Source organism: Xyrauchen texanus, chromosome 49 (genome assembly GCF_025860055.1).
Source record: "Xyrauchen texanus isolate HMW12.3.18 chromosome 49, RBS_HiC_50CHRs, whole genome shotgun sequence".
Lineage (NCBI taxonomy): Eukaryota > Metazoa > Chordata > Actinopteri > Cypriniformes > Catostomidae > Xyrauchen > Xyrauchen texanus.
In genome coordinates this window covers 7,258,482-7,275,783 of record NC_068324.1, presented here as the reverse complement: position 1 = coordinate 7,275,783, position 17,302 = coordinate 7,258,482, and the positions used below count along the sequence as shown (strand labels likewise).

The following is a 17,302-nucleotide window of genomic DNA, read 5'->3' as shown; positions in this document are numbered from 1 at the left end:
GACGTTCTTAATTAATCAACTGGAAGCTCCAGTTTAAACGGTTAAAACACAAAAAGTAAAGTTATCGGTTATCAGTATCTGAATAAATTAGCCGTGAATTATCAGTTATCGTATCATCCCAGAAATTTTATATCAGTGCATCGCTAAATGTCAGCTGTCATTGAATTGTACACTCACAAGCACTTTATTAGGAACACCAATGCACCTACTTATTTGTCTGTTAATCGTGTGGCAGCAGTGCAATGTGTAAAATCATGCAGATATGGGTCAGTAGCTATATCTCAGGTCAATGTGGGATCTCGGTATCAGACACTGAAAAACATATCAGTCGACACTAATTACCATGTTTATCTGTAAATAGCTAGGGTCACATAAGTTAATATTACCATTTTCAGTGGTAGAAAAGGCACATTGTACTATTTAAGTATTTTTATGTCTGGTACTCATACTAAATGTAATGGGAAACTATGAATATTACAGTCATTTCCAAAAAGAATATACGTAGTAGTCCAACTCCTTTACAATATTTACTCTACAAGACTTGTTTTGCAAATTGCCCCCAATTAAAGACTAATAAACAAGACCAATTATGGATCAGTCTAAAATTGTTATAAGTTCAGAACACTTTGCAACTAAAAGACTTTAAGATTAATTAGTTTAAAGATACTTGAAATGTAATAAAAAAGGATGTTTTCATTCTTTTCCTGTACTTTTAAAGAGTTATAATTTTTTCCCCTCTAATGAGATCAAAATAAAACTTTAAAGTTTTCTTTTAATCACACACAGATTCCATAGCTGCCCTTGTCTCTTTATAAATTGGGTTTGCTTTTCCCCAGACGGCTCTGCACAACATTCTTATCAGCATAGGCGGACTAAATCTCATCTTATGGCTTTCACTCTCAATTAATCGCTTTAATGCTTACACTAAATAATTGTTGCCCCTCTGAGCTTGATTTTCATGCAAGAGGTAGAAAGTTATTGGAAATTCAGCACTTCGCCATCCTGTGAGCATAAGGCCTCAGTGGTTTGTCACTGCTATGAAATCAGTCTCCATAAAGCTATGGAAGTGAATAAAATCACATTTAAATGTGCAATTTGGGATTCAAGAGACTTCTTTTGAACTCTTGAAAGCTACTCCAAACAGATGTGGAAAAAGTTGGAAGCAAGACAGTATTTACAGGTTTGCACCATCTCTTATTTTAAGCTAACAAATTATTTTCAATTTGCTCTCTCTTTATCAATAACAGACATTTTACCATTATTGAATCCCTCAATAGCCTGAATAATCACTACCACTATTGCCAAAAACAGTAAACTTCACAATCAGATCAGCTTATAATTGAAGTAGCCAAAACATGAATCAATAAAAAACGTTTCCATTTTGGTGTAGGAAAATGCCATTTCAGTGTGGATGAGGTGCAAAAATGGAGCAAAATTATTGTGTTTTCAATCTAAACGTATTAGCGGGGATGTGACATTTGATTTTGGAAACACACTCCATAACGGCATACTTTGGAAAACGAAAATCATGGGTGGCACTCATTTAATCAACTAATATTATTAGTAAAGCACAGAATGTTTTTATTATCTTGTAGTGATGTCAGAAGTACCTCGGTTTCAAGTGATATAAATATATTTTATATTAAATTATATAAATAAAAATTTATATTACAAGTATTTGTATCGTTAACACAAATACTGACTCAATTCAGTACTCGCATGCTATCTTATTGCAGTTTCCAAAAAAAAAACCTTCATTTCAAAATAGCACTGGTGACGTTTAGTTTGCATATGCAGTGGCATCTTAAGTTTCAAGCTGTGCACCCCGGGCTCTATGCGAAATACATAAAGATTCAGCAATTTGCCTCGGAGTTGAACAAATGTTTACTTTATACTGCAGAGTACTTCTCATGATATCGAGAGACAACCTACTGTCAATTATATTTCTCACTCAGCATATGGAAAGCGTTCCACGTGTGCCATTGCCAGCGCTCCTGCATGCATCTGTGGGCCATTCCAATGCTTGACATGTCAGAGAATGAGACAGAACCCAGATATATCCATGCACACATACACAAGTGCTGGTACGGACAATGCCCGCTTACCTGCAGTGTGTTCAAAAGGACTTCGAGTCCGCTGGAGCTCGGAGCTGCCATGGTTGGCCTTACTCGTGCTGGAGAGAGGACGAAAATGCAAAAGCCAGTGAGAGCGATACATTAGATGGAGTGACACGGAGGCAACACCTACTCCTACGATTTAACAAGACAGATGGGTAAAGTTAAAGCCGAGAGGGGGTTTAGCTTGCCTCCTGAAACTCTATCTCCCCAGATAAGCCCAAGGGCTGCTACAGTTGTGCACGGATATTGAGATGAGCTTCCTATTAAAAGGGCCTGACGAGACAAAGGGATTAAACCAAGCTGAGCATTTCGCAGGAGACATGACATGGGCTGGAGGACATCAAGAGGATGGGGAATCTTCGAGGAGTGTTGTATGTGTGTGTGAGTGAAGATGGGGAGAAAGTGTGTATGTGTGTGATAGAGTTAACATATTGAATGTGGCCTGGCATGACATAAAAAAGACCATCAGTCCCAGTAATTAATCTCAATGGAGAGTAAATGAACGAGACAGGGCAGAAATACATTCAGAACTGCAACATATTTGTATTGGTATAAAAAATGGTATCTTATGTCACAAAGAATAAACACATAATATTAAAAGACAGAATACAGTCGTAAAGGCCTATAGAATTTTTATTGCTTATCTTTGTTTGGAAAAATGTCCACTGGGAATTAAATCAATAGTGTAAAAGACCAGAAACCTCAAATGTTATGTACATGCTTGCTTTGCTTTTACTGGAAATTAGAAGCACAGCATAGGAAAGAGGTCAAATGGCTTCTCAATCGTCTTTTGATTTTTCTCCTGAGAAACAGACTGTGCAAATCTCATGTGTGTATCCTTTAGTTACAAATACACAAGCACACATATGAACAACTTATTACATATATATTGCTGTTTGACTTCTCAAGAAGATTCAAAGGGCTACACTTAAAACACTAAAGCTTCATTTTTACAATGTAAGTAGCCAAACTTTTTCTCCTGAAATAACTAATGCACCCCTAATGCCAAGTTTACACTACACGATTTTAAGCCCCATATTTGCTTGCTGACAGTTTTGTGGAGATCGCCAACAAAAGCCTGAAATTGTAGGCAAATCATTGGAGCTCGCTCTCGAGAGCGATGATCACAATGTATGAATTATCAAAGACGCGATCTGAGAGAAGCGCTAACGCGTCGTCGATGGCAGCGAGATATCTAGAATGTTAAATATCTGGCCCTGTCTGTGATTCCAAATCGCGCAGTGTGAAATATGTTTTGACTGAACACAACTGCAACATTGACCTACAGCCAATGAGAGTGCAAGAAATGGGGCACAGGAGGAGTCCTGATGTACCAGAACATCGACTAGCATGGCTGCGGTATCAAGAAAGTCTCAATGGACTGAAGAAATGGAGGAAAAATTGGTAAAACATTGGCAGGAGCATCAGTGCCTATTTGATGTTTCATCTGAACTGTACCACAACCGGGTGGAAAAAGAGAAGAGTTGGAGAGAAATTGCCAATACTCTTGGACAGTCAGGTAAGCAAATAGGTAGACTTTTCAGTAAGAGGTACCTTTTCATATTGTAACCAATAAAATATATGATTAAAAACATAAACATCATATTCTGAAATGCATAACATATGATCATGCATTTGTTTTCGTATCTCGTATCACTTAAATTGGAGTCCAGGCAGAGTCGTCGGGGATTCGTCAATAGTGAAATGTTTTGTAATGTGTTCACCCCTGTCACCGATTCGTCGAGTAATTTGAAAACGCTACAACTTCCATGACAAGACAGAGAGTTGAGTAATATGAACGATACCATGATCTGACATATTTGAAAGTCGTGTAGTGTGTAGGAGTCATAAGCGAACAAAGCCTACGATTATGCTTTGCGTGCCGTTGTTTTAAAATTATTTTGTTGAGTGAAAAAAAATATTTATACAGTGGAAGAAGCCGACCTTTGTACTAATGAACAAATTATAGCACCATAGGTGAACAAAGCCTGCATTTATACTTTGACCGACATTAATAGAAAACTAGTTAGTTGAGGAATATAAATAATTTATATAATGGAAGAAGCTGAACTTTTTTCTGCTGAGCAAACTAAAGCACCCTAATCAAATGAACCATGTGTTTGTACCTCGCACTGCATCATTTTAAAATTTGTTTGTTGAAGAATATATATATATATATATATATATATATATATATATATATATATATATATATATATATATATATACATATATACATATATATACATATATATATATATATAAACGTCCTGCAGCATTTACAAATTTGATAGAGGAAATAAATAAATAATGAATATTGCATGATATCGTTTTAAAATTAGCAAAAGGAAAATAAAGAACATTGCACAGTGTCATTTAATGCTGAAGTTTGCATCATCATTAATGCATCACTAGCGCCACCGAACTGAATTGCAAAAACAAACAAACACAGCTTTCCCGAATGTGTTTGTACTGCAGCCATTTATTCAGATATTGTTCTTATACTATAACTTTTATGTATGTCATAAAATATCAATACATCGATAAATGGTCAGCACATTATTTCCTCTATGTTTTTGAGGCATCGATATATAAACATTAGCCGACATTTAAAACTGAAGTATATAACTTTTTCTGTGTTCAAATACTTTCTCGAATTCAAGCTTAATATGCAGAGACAACTATAAGTAAGCCATTAAAAGGTAATTTTTTTTGAAAACTTTAGGCACAGTGTCTCTGTGGCACTATGAATATTGATTGTTTTGAGCAACCCGCTTAGACCCGCACCAATAATGTTACTCAACCAATGCTGTTAGTTGGGGGCAGGACTATCTCTTAGCATAGTTTGTTTTTGCAATTCCATATGGTGGCGCTAGTGTTGCGGGAATTGCATAATTCAGCTTTAAATTGGAATCCTAATTTGAATACTTTCCAAATTAACTGTTAGTTGGACTTCTGTTTAATGTACTCTGGTGTAATAGCTTTGGGAGGCCACAAGGTGGTGATATAACATGTACTTCATTCTGAAGGACGCACCGATGCAGTGCAGGTGGCAGTCCAAACTTGTGAATCTAATCACCAAAAATGCTTACATAGATCGCTATTTATCAGGAATGAATTTCTGATTATGAATGTGTGAAAAAGGCATCATTCCCAAGACCAAAAATAGACATGATTAAATTCTAATTAAAATCAAATTAGTTGTAATAAAAAAAAGACTTCTGCTAAGTGTTAGGCTATCTTAAACATTTGTGCATAATTGGCTCTTGTTTGAGGTTTGCTTCTCTAAACATACACCCACTCCTCTCTAAGTAATGCTACAGCATGAACTGGCACATTATAAGTGTGATCATGCCGGAACAAAATGCTGATGCTTTCGAAAGGCGAGCCAAGCAATTCTCACGGCTTCCCTTACATTTCCCAAAGCTCATGAAGATTGACAGCTTTTTGGCAAAGCCACAGGTGGTGGAAAGACGTTATGGAAGGACAGTGTGAGAAATTGATGCCAAGATTGTCTCTGCAAACTTGAATGGTGAGAAGGTTTTGAAACCCATTTACGCAAGTACACACACACACACACACAAACACACGCACTCACCACTTCCAATATTCTTCAAGACAGGTCGTGGGAAGAAATTAGCAATGGACCTTTACACATTTACACACTTACTACACACATTCACACACCATAACTTCTCAGACCTTATTATTTATAGCATTCAGGAGCAGTATTTAAAGGTTAAGGTATGTTAAAAATACGCTCTCTTATCCCAGATAATATGCAGAGACAATTCGTAAATTGCCACCGGTCCTGCTCGAACTGCCCCGAGCGGGATTCACACTGCACAACTATCATGCATCAGCTGGCAACCTTTACTCTTTGTATGGTTACATGTACAGTAATGTGAAATTGAATATTTGAAGGAAGGACGTCAGCTGTGGAAGTGTGAAATGCACAATCGCGCATCACCTCTTTCTTGGCAGAGGCCAATTGTGGTCCAATTAATGTGAAAACATGCTGAACGAAGCAGAGCTACGATCGCATTTTCTGGGTCTGTAAGTCTGAGTTACAAATGACAAATTATTGTTTTAAATTATTGTCAACATTTACTGAACTAATGGCGTGAGTATGGGGCAGGACTAGTGGCGTAACTACAGGCAGTGCAGGATGTGCAGCACTGGGGCCCAAGGAAAGTTGGAGGCCCAAAAGCAGATGCGAACTGGCCATTGGGAGAACTGCCAAACACCCCCAAATAACAGTTGGCAACTTGACATTAAACATTAGGATCAAAGTTACTGATGGGACTAGCTGTTTGTTTGACCGATGTTAGACAGGGGCATGTTTGGGAAACTTGTCAGTCATTATTTTTACAATTCCATTTCGGCACATTTTTTTAAATTATACACTTCACCTTTTATCGTGTCGCTGACTACACTATTATTTGTAAGATGCTCTAAATGTCTCATCAGGCCAAAGTAAGCTTATTGTGTCTGTTTGCGTAAACACATAGCTATTTTTACCACAGTTATATAGGACATGGAACGTCAGTAGAGGGCAAGAATCCTGGCTGATGGCAGCCCTGGTGTAACTGATGATATCAAGATGTTGTCCAGAGGAATCAAAGCAAGAATAAACACCCTATATAGGCAGCACTGTCAATATATACCTGTCCTGTTGTTATAATGTTCACCTCATTCATTTCCATTGCTTATGTTTTTCATAAAATGAAATGGTTTATGGTGACTTCATCAATGTCCCATGAAAGAATGAATGTCTTGTGTGTTTGGAACTACATAAGGTGAGTAAATAATGACAGAATTGGCATTTTAGGGTGAACTACACCTTTAAGACATAGAAAGCTCTGTGTAGTAAAAAAGTGTTCAGCAGAACGTTTTTAATATAGCACGAGGATAGCAGCACCTGTTGTGCCGTTCTATTTGAGGTGCGTCATCAAACAGATTTTCCGTTAATTGTCCAATCAGAGCAGAATGATTATGGTCAGCAGCTGAAGGAGTCTTATGTGATTTAATTAGCTGATATGTAGTCAAGGCATTTTTGTTTTTGTTTAAAGGAGAAAAAAGTATGAACTGTATGAATACAGAAATGCTGAGGAATCTTTGCAGATGGAATGTAAACCACATGGACCATTTTCATTACCTCAGCACACTTTTCACCAAAATCAAGATTTTGGACAAGATCTTTACTTTTATAAATATTAAGTGTGTGATTTATGCACACCAATGCATGACTTTCTTCTGTGGAACACAAAATGGAGATGTTAGGTAGAATTGTCAATCTCAGTCACCATTCACATTTATTGTAAGAAAAAAAAGATGCAAAGGAAGTTAATGGTGACTGAGGATATCAGTCCCTAACATTCTGCCTAGAATCTCAATTTTGGGCTCCACAGAAAGAATAAAGCAATTCAGGTTTGGAATAACATGAGGTTGAGAAAATTATGACAGGATTTTCATTTTGGGGTAAACTATCCCTTTAAACAAGGAGTAGCATTTTGAACAATCAGTATGGTGTTATTAATTGAAAAGTGTTCCCAGAATTTGAGCTGATCGGGTCCAGTGCCTTGGGTAACAAGTTAAAGACTCATTTGCAGGCTAACGGAGATGAGCTGACGCAGAACATACTAACAACAGCTCTAAGACTGCCAAGACATCTATCTTCACCTCCTGTTTTGAGCGACCCAGTGGGTCATTATCCCACTTGGTACGCACTTCACGAGTTTAGGTTTCAGAGATGCGTGTTTTCACCCCTGGCCTGCCATTTGTTCCCTGGCTAAAATACAGCTTTTGCTAAATGCAGCTGTGATAAAGCATCAGGTTTTAAATTTAGTGCAGTGTATATGAAAGTCAAAACCTTGAGATGTAATTGGTTATGACAAGGATCTTTCTTCAGTAAACAGAGATCAGCTAAACATTGTTTTGAAGTAGCTGAAAGACTTTATATAGAAGTATATGATTAATTACCATTACACTATACTTGAATGAAGAAGAATTTCTTTGATGCTACTGTTAATAAAACAAATGCAGTTAAGCTGATAAAATGAATGCAAAAAAACTTTGTTGAATGTTACCGAGAGTGGTCAAAGATTTAATAATATAACACGCATGCCTACTAAATGCCATTTTGGATGGTAATTGTTTTGCTGCATTAAAGGAATAATTTACCCAAAAATGAAAATTCTCTTCATCATTTACTCACCCTCATGCCATCCCAGATGTGCATGACTTTTGTTTTTTTCTGCAGACCACAATGATTTTTAGAAGACTATCTCAGCTCTGTAGGTCCATACAGTGCAAGTAAATGGTGACCAAAAAGTTCCAAAAAGCACATAAAGGCTGCATAAATAAGTAATCCATTTGACTCCAGTGGGTAAATCCAAGTCTTCTGAAGTTATCTAATCAATTTTGGGTGAGAACAGACCAAAATGTAACTCCTTTTTAACTGTACATCTTGCCATTGCATTCTCAAAGCACGATCATAATTTCAAACTCGATTACACCACCATATCATCCCATTAAATTACACATGTTTTATCACAGAAGATATATTCTGCAAAAGACAATCAAATGTCAGTTTCAGTTGCTTTAAATATACAGAACGCATAGTATAAACACTAGAGGGCAGTGTAAGAAACCTACAGTGAGAACAAATCACATCAATCTGGATTCAACTGTATTGAGTGATGTAAATATCACAGTTAAAGAAAATACCGTAATTGCAATATGACAAATACAGCACCACACATACATCCATAACAGAATGTTGATCATAAAGGTGCAGAATACGGAAAAGGTCAAAGCACAGTTGGCATTTTGATAGGAAAAGTCTAACATCTAATGAGTGAAGTATTCCTCAGATAGCTGAATAGTTGGGCAATTGGCGTCGACTCACAAACATCCAGCACAAGACACTGTGAACTAATTAGAAGATGGTGCAGGATGCACTCTGTCTACATCTCGCCCCCTCCACATTACTCGACATTTCGACTCGACTCTACATTTTTTTTACCTTTATGTTTTACTTGGCTAAAGAGTAAAATTCTTAAGACAAGAAACAAACCCCCCACCTATTGCCCCTTGAACGTCACCCAACAACACAACAAAATCCCCTTCTCCCCAGCTTTATCATCTTATATTCACTTTTTGACCATCCTCTTTAAATGGCACAACTACACAATCAAAGATGTGTTTATAACCAAACATAGTTATAAAGGTTCTTCTTGTTGTTTAAAGCAATCAATGGGCAGTCAGGTCGGTGAAGCCAAAAAGCTTTTTGAAAAGTTGATGCACATGTGATGGCTACAGGTAGACAGTCATCTGGGTCTGAATGGTGTAAAGTGGCTGTAGTTGACACCTCTGTCATATAGACATGCATGAATAATGAAATTATGGGATCATCTGTACACTTCTGTTGGACTATTTTAGGATTGTCCCTTACACAGACTTTTTAACTTCCCCATTTCAAATACATTTATTTATATAAATGTATGAAATTCAGGGAAATACTTCTTTACACTCTTTCCCAAGAAATAACATAATAATAATAATATTACATATTGTATCTTCAGTTAGTTTAGTATTTATATGTACAATATGTATTTTTGTACGTATAAAGAATCACTTTCTTCAAATAGTTTATATTTTGTTATGATGGAAATTAGAGATTTCAGCATTGAGTCAAGTTAAAGGACACGTGGGTTCATCCAGCTATATTGGCATGTGCAAACATTGATGAATGCATGCACACTCCAAACACACACTCGTACACAAACACGATCCACTCCGCTTAGACGTAACATGTGTCAATCATAAATCATCAATGGTAGATTGTCTGGATACCTGAAATTTCACATCGATAACGTTAACTCAGTGAAATTCCAGGACTAAACATGATCAAAGGTAGCCTAATACATGTCAGTAACTGCATATGGTTTCTTAAAATAGTCAGGCAATAAACTCGGTTACACTACTCTGCAAATCATAACATAAAGAGAGTTAATATTTTATTCTCAGCACTGTGATCCAAGTCACTCAATCAATCACTTACAGACTAGAATGATAAATTAGGAGTCACCGAGCCATGGTAGACAGATGGAAAATAAATAAACCTCTGCTCCAAGCCAAATGAGCCACTGAAAGAGCAAAGGAGCAAGAGAGAGAGAGAGAGAGAGAGAGAGAGAGAGAGAGAGAGAGAGAGAGGTGTATTATGGGTTTGTGTGTGTGTGTGGATATTTCTGTATGCTGCTGCATTAAGGAAACAAACAATGAATCCACTAATTTCGGTAAAATGTCTTTAGATTCTAGGGATGGGTCAGGATGGTCGACTAGTCAGCCAACATCTAACAACGCAATAAGTGAGTTAGACTAGTAGTGTTTTTTTTCTTTCTTCTTTTTGTGATTTTTAGTGACTGTCTTTAGTGCTTTAGCATGCAAACAGTTTACTTAAGGATCTGATACACTCAAAGTGAAGTTCTTTTTCGTTCTTCGCTCTGAACTACAAAGAAGGTTGAAACAGCTGAGCAACTGTATACTATTTGTGAACATTCAGATACCGCCCACTCTGTTGAGGCTGGCGTTTAGAAGAGGATTTAAATATGAGATGCACACTGTCCTGTCAACAGACTACATGTAAAACATTAACCAATGTGGTATCAAGAAGTGTTAACAATGACTATATTACTCACTCTATTAATAAATTCAACAAGAGATTAGGAAAGAAGCTGTTTAAACCACTGTATTATTATTTCAAGTATATGCAGTTGAAGATGTGTGATTTGCCATGTTTACATTCTGCATTCATTGCGCTAATGCTAATGCTAACGTGATATATGTGGACATAATATGCACCGGTTATCCTATTTTATTGTGTTAAATAATACATTTTGTATCAATGTAAGAACATGAAAAATGTTTATTCCACTTTTTTCAAGAAAGACATTGATACTACTGAAAAAACAGGTGTATAAAAGTGTGTCTCTGTTCTACAGTGTGTTCATGTTAATCTCAACTGAGTGAAGAAATTAACCATAAAAAGTCGTTGTCATCAAAGAAGGCAAAACGGTTATACCAATAGCAGTAAAAGGCGTTTAACACCAGGCATAATGTTTCCCTGAATGTTCATGCAGGCAAGTTGTTTCGAACCACCACAGTGAACTCAAAAACATCTTCTATTTGCAAGATTTTGTTCAAAATGATGTCACACCTGCTCTCTATAAGTATCATATATACACTCACCTAAAGGATTATTAGGAACACCTGTTCAATTTCTCATTAATGCAATTATCTAATCAACCAATCACATGGCAGTTGCTTCAATGCATTTAGGGGTGTGGTCCTGGTCAAGACAATCTCCTGAACTCCAAACTGAATGTCAGAATGGGAAAGAAAGGTGATTTAAGCAATTTTGAGCGTGGCATGGTTGTTGGTGCCAGACGGGCCAGTCTGAGTATTTCACAATCTGCTCAGTTACTGGGATTTTCATGCACAACCATTTCTAGGGTTTACAAAGAATGGTGTGAAAGGGGAAAACATCCAGTATGCGGCAGTCCTGTGGGCGAAAATGCCTTGTTGATGCTAGTGGTCAGAGGAGAATGGGCCGACTGATTCAAGCTGATAGAAGAGCAACTTTGCCTGAAATAACCACTTGTTACAACCGAGGTATGCAGCAAAGCATTTGTGAAACCACAACATGCACAACCTTGAGGCGGATGGGCTACAACAGCAGAAGACCCCACCGGGTACCACTCATCTCCACTACAAATAGGAAAAAGAGGCTACAATTTGCAAGAGCTCACCAAAATTGGACAATTGAAGACTGGAAAAAATGTTGCCTGGTCTGATGAGTCTCGATTTCTGTTGAGACATTCAGATGGTAGAGTCAGAATTTGGCGTAAACAGAATGAGAACATGGATCCATCATGCCTTGTTACCACTGTGCAGGCTGGTGGTGGTGGTGTAATGGTGTGGGGGATGTTTTCTTGGCACACTTTAGGCCCCTTAGTGCCAATCAGGCACCGTTTAAATGCCACGGCCTACCTGAGCATTGTTTCTGACCATGTCCATCCCTTTATGGCCACCATGTACCCATCCTCTGATGGCTACTTCCAGCAGGATAATGCACCATGTCACAAAGCTCGAATCATTTCAAATTGGTTTCTTGAACATGACAATGAGTTCACTGTACTACAATGGCCCCCACAGTCACCAGATCTCAACCCAATAGAGCATCTCTGGGATGTGGTGGAACGGGAGCTTCGTGCCCTGGATGTGCATCCCACAAATCTCCATCAACTGCAAGATGCTATCCTATCAATATGGGCCAACATTTCTAAAGAATGCTTTCAGCACCTTGTTGAATCAATGCCATGTAGAATGAAGGCAGTTCTGAAGGCGAAAGGGGGTCAAACACAGTATTAGTATGGTGTTCCTAATAATCCTTTAGGTGAGTGTATAATTGGCATCTTTATAATAAAACCCTCTCTGAAAAGTGTTTAAATCCATACCCATTAAGCACTCCCACAACAAAAGTGCAGTGTCTCACACTGTTTTGTGATTTTAAGATGGCATATCTAGATAAAAGTAGAAGTAAAAGTAGCAGTCAGATCCATTCCGTGATCTTGCAATGTTTGACATCAACAGTGATGTAACCTGTACTGTGCAAAAGCAAAGTCTTTCTAGCAAGTCAGTCCACTGGCTATTTCCAGTCATGCCAGTGCAGCTCCTCTCTTCTTGAATGGGGGAACACCAAAATCTCAAAAAACAGTTGGTCAAGATTATAATCAAAGAACATATGCAAATCAGCAGTAAAATCTGACAACGCTGGTATCATATCTTATGCTTATTTACCTCAATATATGCTAAAAACTCAATTTTCTCATTTGTATACCTAAAGACCATGTGCGTTCTCAAGATGATTGACAGGCATTGTCTGTATCTGTAGGTCATTGACTCTTTTACCTATAAAGCGGGACTTCCTTTCTACATCCGTTGACCGTTGGGCACCAGAACATTTTGGTTGGGCATTCCATTTTCTCACATAAATTTTAAAAGAAGTGGCCCAATTCTGCTAAATAGTCTCTGGCAAAAGTCACATAAGCACATAAGATGCTCCACAAAAACAAAACAAAAAATGTCTTGAGATGGATTACTTTATATCTTCTGCTTTAGTGTGTAGGAAAAATAGGACATTTAAATGTTGTATTTTCAAGCATGCATATACATAGCACTGTGGCAAGTAATCTAAGATGCTTGGAACAACCTGTCTGCCAACAACCTATGAGAATTGGTGCTGTTTTAAAGGTATAGGGTGCTCACACCAAATATTGATTTCGTTTTTTATTTTATTATTATTATTATTATTTTACTGCATTTTGTATTAAGTTAAATGATAAATAAAATTATTCATTACATCATCAAACCATATAGGCATGTTTAAACTGCAAAGTTGTTGTTGCATTATGTTGATTCTCAAACACAGAATAAAAAGAAAACAGTACTTAATTTCTGCAGAACCAAAGCCTAAAAACGAAACTTTGCATTCTGTTGCTTCCTTAAATGTACTTCCGTATTTCTGTACAACTGCTTACGAGTATGCACATGAATGTGTAAATGTTTGTTTTCATGGCTATTAACATCAGCAGTCTGTGAATGTGACAGGCACCCGTGCTTAGCATTTGACACAGAAGCCAAAGACGCACAGGCTCATTAACCAATCTGCTGGAGGAAAAAGCCAGCTGCTCATTCCAGATATATCTTTATTACAGACCGCTTAACCCTCCCAAATCAGGTGAACACGCCGCTCCTCCCCAGCCTGCCTACGCCATGGAAAAATCAGCTGTGGAGTGGCTGAGAGACCTCACATACACTTTTCAAAGTCAAAGAACATTCAGACTCCTGCACCCTTGGAGCCTATTAATGGAACCAAATTCAGGAAACGACATAGGTGTTTTGTTCTACAAACCTTCAGAGGATCTACTGTAAATATCAGATGCATTCAAACTGACATTCCAATTTTGCCTTGTTAATGTTTCTTTATTGACCTGGGTGAAATCAGCGAAGTAAAAGCCCTTTTATTTTTCAAATACACCTCATATTACCACAGAACCGATGGAAGATCTATAGTGGCAGTAACTAAGGTTTGATAAAGGTCTGTGTAATAATGAAGTCTATATATATATGTATATATTTACATACATATATATAGTGTAAATTATAATTCTATAGTATTCTTCTTTTTATAAGTAGTAGCTGAGAGTGTAAAATATCCTGCCCTTCATATTCTGAAAATTACGCTCATCTCCTCTCATTTAATAGCAGCTGCATTGTGAAGACATAATCATGCCATTGACTACTATTAGGAGACATTAACAGTGCAACACAAGGGAAAATAAGGTTATTTTTTTCCTTCCATTTTGGGGGGAAGTAGAGAGCTGCGTTTACAAGAACCAATGAATTGGTTTCACAATAAGGGTGGGTAAAAAAAATATTCATCGATGCATCTCAATTATTGCTCCAATGATTCTGTATAGATTCTCAAAAATCTGAATTGATTCTGAGTTCAGTTTAAGCACGGCATCACAGTGTGCATGCCAGTGACAGAGTGAGATGCTAGAAACAAATGGTTAGACATGTATATTTTAAAGCCAAGCACACCTTCAGAACCGATCGCAGACTGGATGTATCAACCACATGACCATCGTCCCCAACTGAGGCAACAGGAGAGTTGATTCATGGTAACAAGTCAACAAACAACTCTCATGCCCGTTTTTGCACTGACTTGCACAGAAAGAGAAAACACAGCTAAACATAATGATGAGACAGCGGTTCAGGAGACTTGGGTGATGTTTTTATTTTCTAATTATTTTTGTCTCCTGCTTTCCAATGCTTTTTTCTCCTCTTGCACTCTATATTTCTTTGGCTGTTGCTTATTACTGTTGTCTCTCACTCATCAGAACAGTGCAAATACGAGATGCTTGACTGAGTTCTTAAGTAACAACCCTGCTATTTGTGTCCCTTTACTATCACCTGTGGTGTGTAAAGGACGAGCTGACATCTGCACTGTCACAGAATCAGATATACCATGTAGCCTTCCTGGGACAGCAACCGATAGCTGCAGTATAGTCATAGGCTACGAATCGATTAATTCTAAATTAATAATTTAATACTATTAAATACTGAGTGTGTGTGTGTGTGTGTGTGCGTGTGTGTGTGTGTGTTGATAAAAAAAAATAATACAATTACTGAAAGAAAACAACTCAACAGCAATATTTATATGAGATGGAGCAATAATGAAATGAAAAATGCTTTTTCAGTCTCTCATTCTCCCAAACTGATTGTTCCCTGGGCAACGTATTTCATTGCTTAGCAACTGTCACATCTAATAAATAAAGAACAAATAAATAAAACACTGCTCCCACACTTTGTCACCGCTTGGAAATACCTCTGAGTATTTCATAAAACAAGCCTTTATGTGCATGACACCCAAAAAGAGCAGTTACACATTAATGTATCATCCAATTATTACAACAGGATATTCTGATGATTTCAAAACACATTTGCTGTGTTTTCTTTGTCTAGAAAAAGCTTGTTTTCTTCCAAATTATATGTAATTAACCAGTCTAGTTACTGATGAGACTGATAATTAATTAAATAATGCAGTGTCATTAGTCTGGGCCTTCATGACGGCGTGCCAAGTCATTTTTAGAAACTTCTTAAGTCCTTAGTGAATAGCATGGCTTGTGCCATTTCACTGCCTTGTCCATTCCATAGAAGCTTCACTCACACCTTGGCAATGATTACCGGCTGATCCAGCTCTGCGTGAAACATATCCAGATAAAACATATTATGGCTAATAAAAGTCACCCAACGTTCCAACTTATGCTATACCTCCTCAACATTCAATACAAAAACATTGTAAAACAACCTGACAAAAGTGATCCAGCTCATTATCAGAAGAATTATGACCTGAACACACTCCCAGTTACACCTCTAAGAAATTTGTTATTTATGGTGGGGTCAGAAGCTATAGTTCAGGCCATCCGATGGTTCCTCTTGGTTCCTCTACACCAAGACTATGGTTTGCTCCTCTAATATAAAAATTGTCATGAATGGCAGAAGGAAAGATTTGTAAATCATATATTTGCCGCTTACTTGATTTTGACAGACCATTACTGGATGTTCCCACCCAACTACTATTCAGCATTTCATAAACAAGTGTCTAGCAAACAAACTATCATTACTTTGTGAATGGAGATGGTGACAGGGCTCGCATATTCTACATTTCTGTTTCAACCACAGCTTTAAAGGAGATGATAAAATCAAAAACTCAAAAACGGAGTCCTCGGGAGCCAACAAAAAAGTTGTTGGCTCCCGAGGACTCATGTTCTGATCCTGTTCACTCTCTCTCTCTCTCTCTCTCTCTCTCTCTCTCTCTCTCTCTCTCTCACACACACACACACACACACACATTCCTGTTTGCCTCTGCTATCTTCTAAATTAAAAGTTAAAAGGTGAGCTATACGCCAAATCTATACAAAAAGTAATTTCACCCCAGCACTCATTACAGTTACGTGTCAGGACAGCTTACTTTTACTAGGCTATTTCCGTTGTTTCCTATGATCATTCTCATTAACGTTAGACATTCAAATGAAGCCTACCTTTAAGACCATTAAGATTTTTTGCATTGTGACATTATTTTTAGGACTCTAAGGCAGGGCTGGATTTGGTGATTTGGAGGTCCTAGGCAAAGTACAGGAATGGGGCCCTCTTTAATTACATACATTTATGTTGATTTTCTCTTTAAGGTGGCTGTAAAGCAAATTATTAGTATTTTTAGGGGCCATTGGCTTCTGGGGACCCTAGGCGGATGCCTACCTTTGCCTAGTGCTAAGTCCGCCACTGCCCTTAGTTACATTTTAACCACCAATTCTCATTACCATAACATGTGTGGACAATTTACTTTTATTATTTCCATTGATGATTCTTATTACCATAACACAGTCAAATGAAGCCTACCTTTAGGGCCATTAATATCTTTTGCATTGCTTTACTTTCAGGATTTAAAGTACATTCTCATTACTGCAATGTGTCAGGATGTTTTACTTTTACTATTTCCATTTGTAAATGGTCCTGCTCGACCCACTCTGAGTAGAATTTGAACCGGCGTCAGC

General features: G+C 37.5%; 1 protein-coding gene across 2 annotated transcripts in view; it reads right to left on the bottom strand.

Annotated features, from left to right (window-relative positions):
• LOC127640527 (cytosolic carboxypeptidase 4-like) overlaps positions 1-17,302 on the bottom strand; it is a 207,668-nt gene that overhangs the window by 159,516 nt on the left and 30,850 nt on the right. For both annotated transcript variants that reach the window (XM_052123142.1, XM_052123143.1), the window contains exon 2: positions 2,106-2,173. In XM_052123142.1, the coding sequence (XP_051979102.1) occupies positions 2,106-2,173 (68 nt within the window). The remainder of the gene's footprint in view (positions 1-2,105; positions 2,174-17,302) is intronic.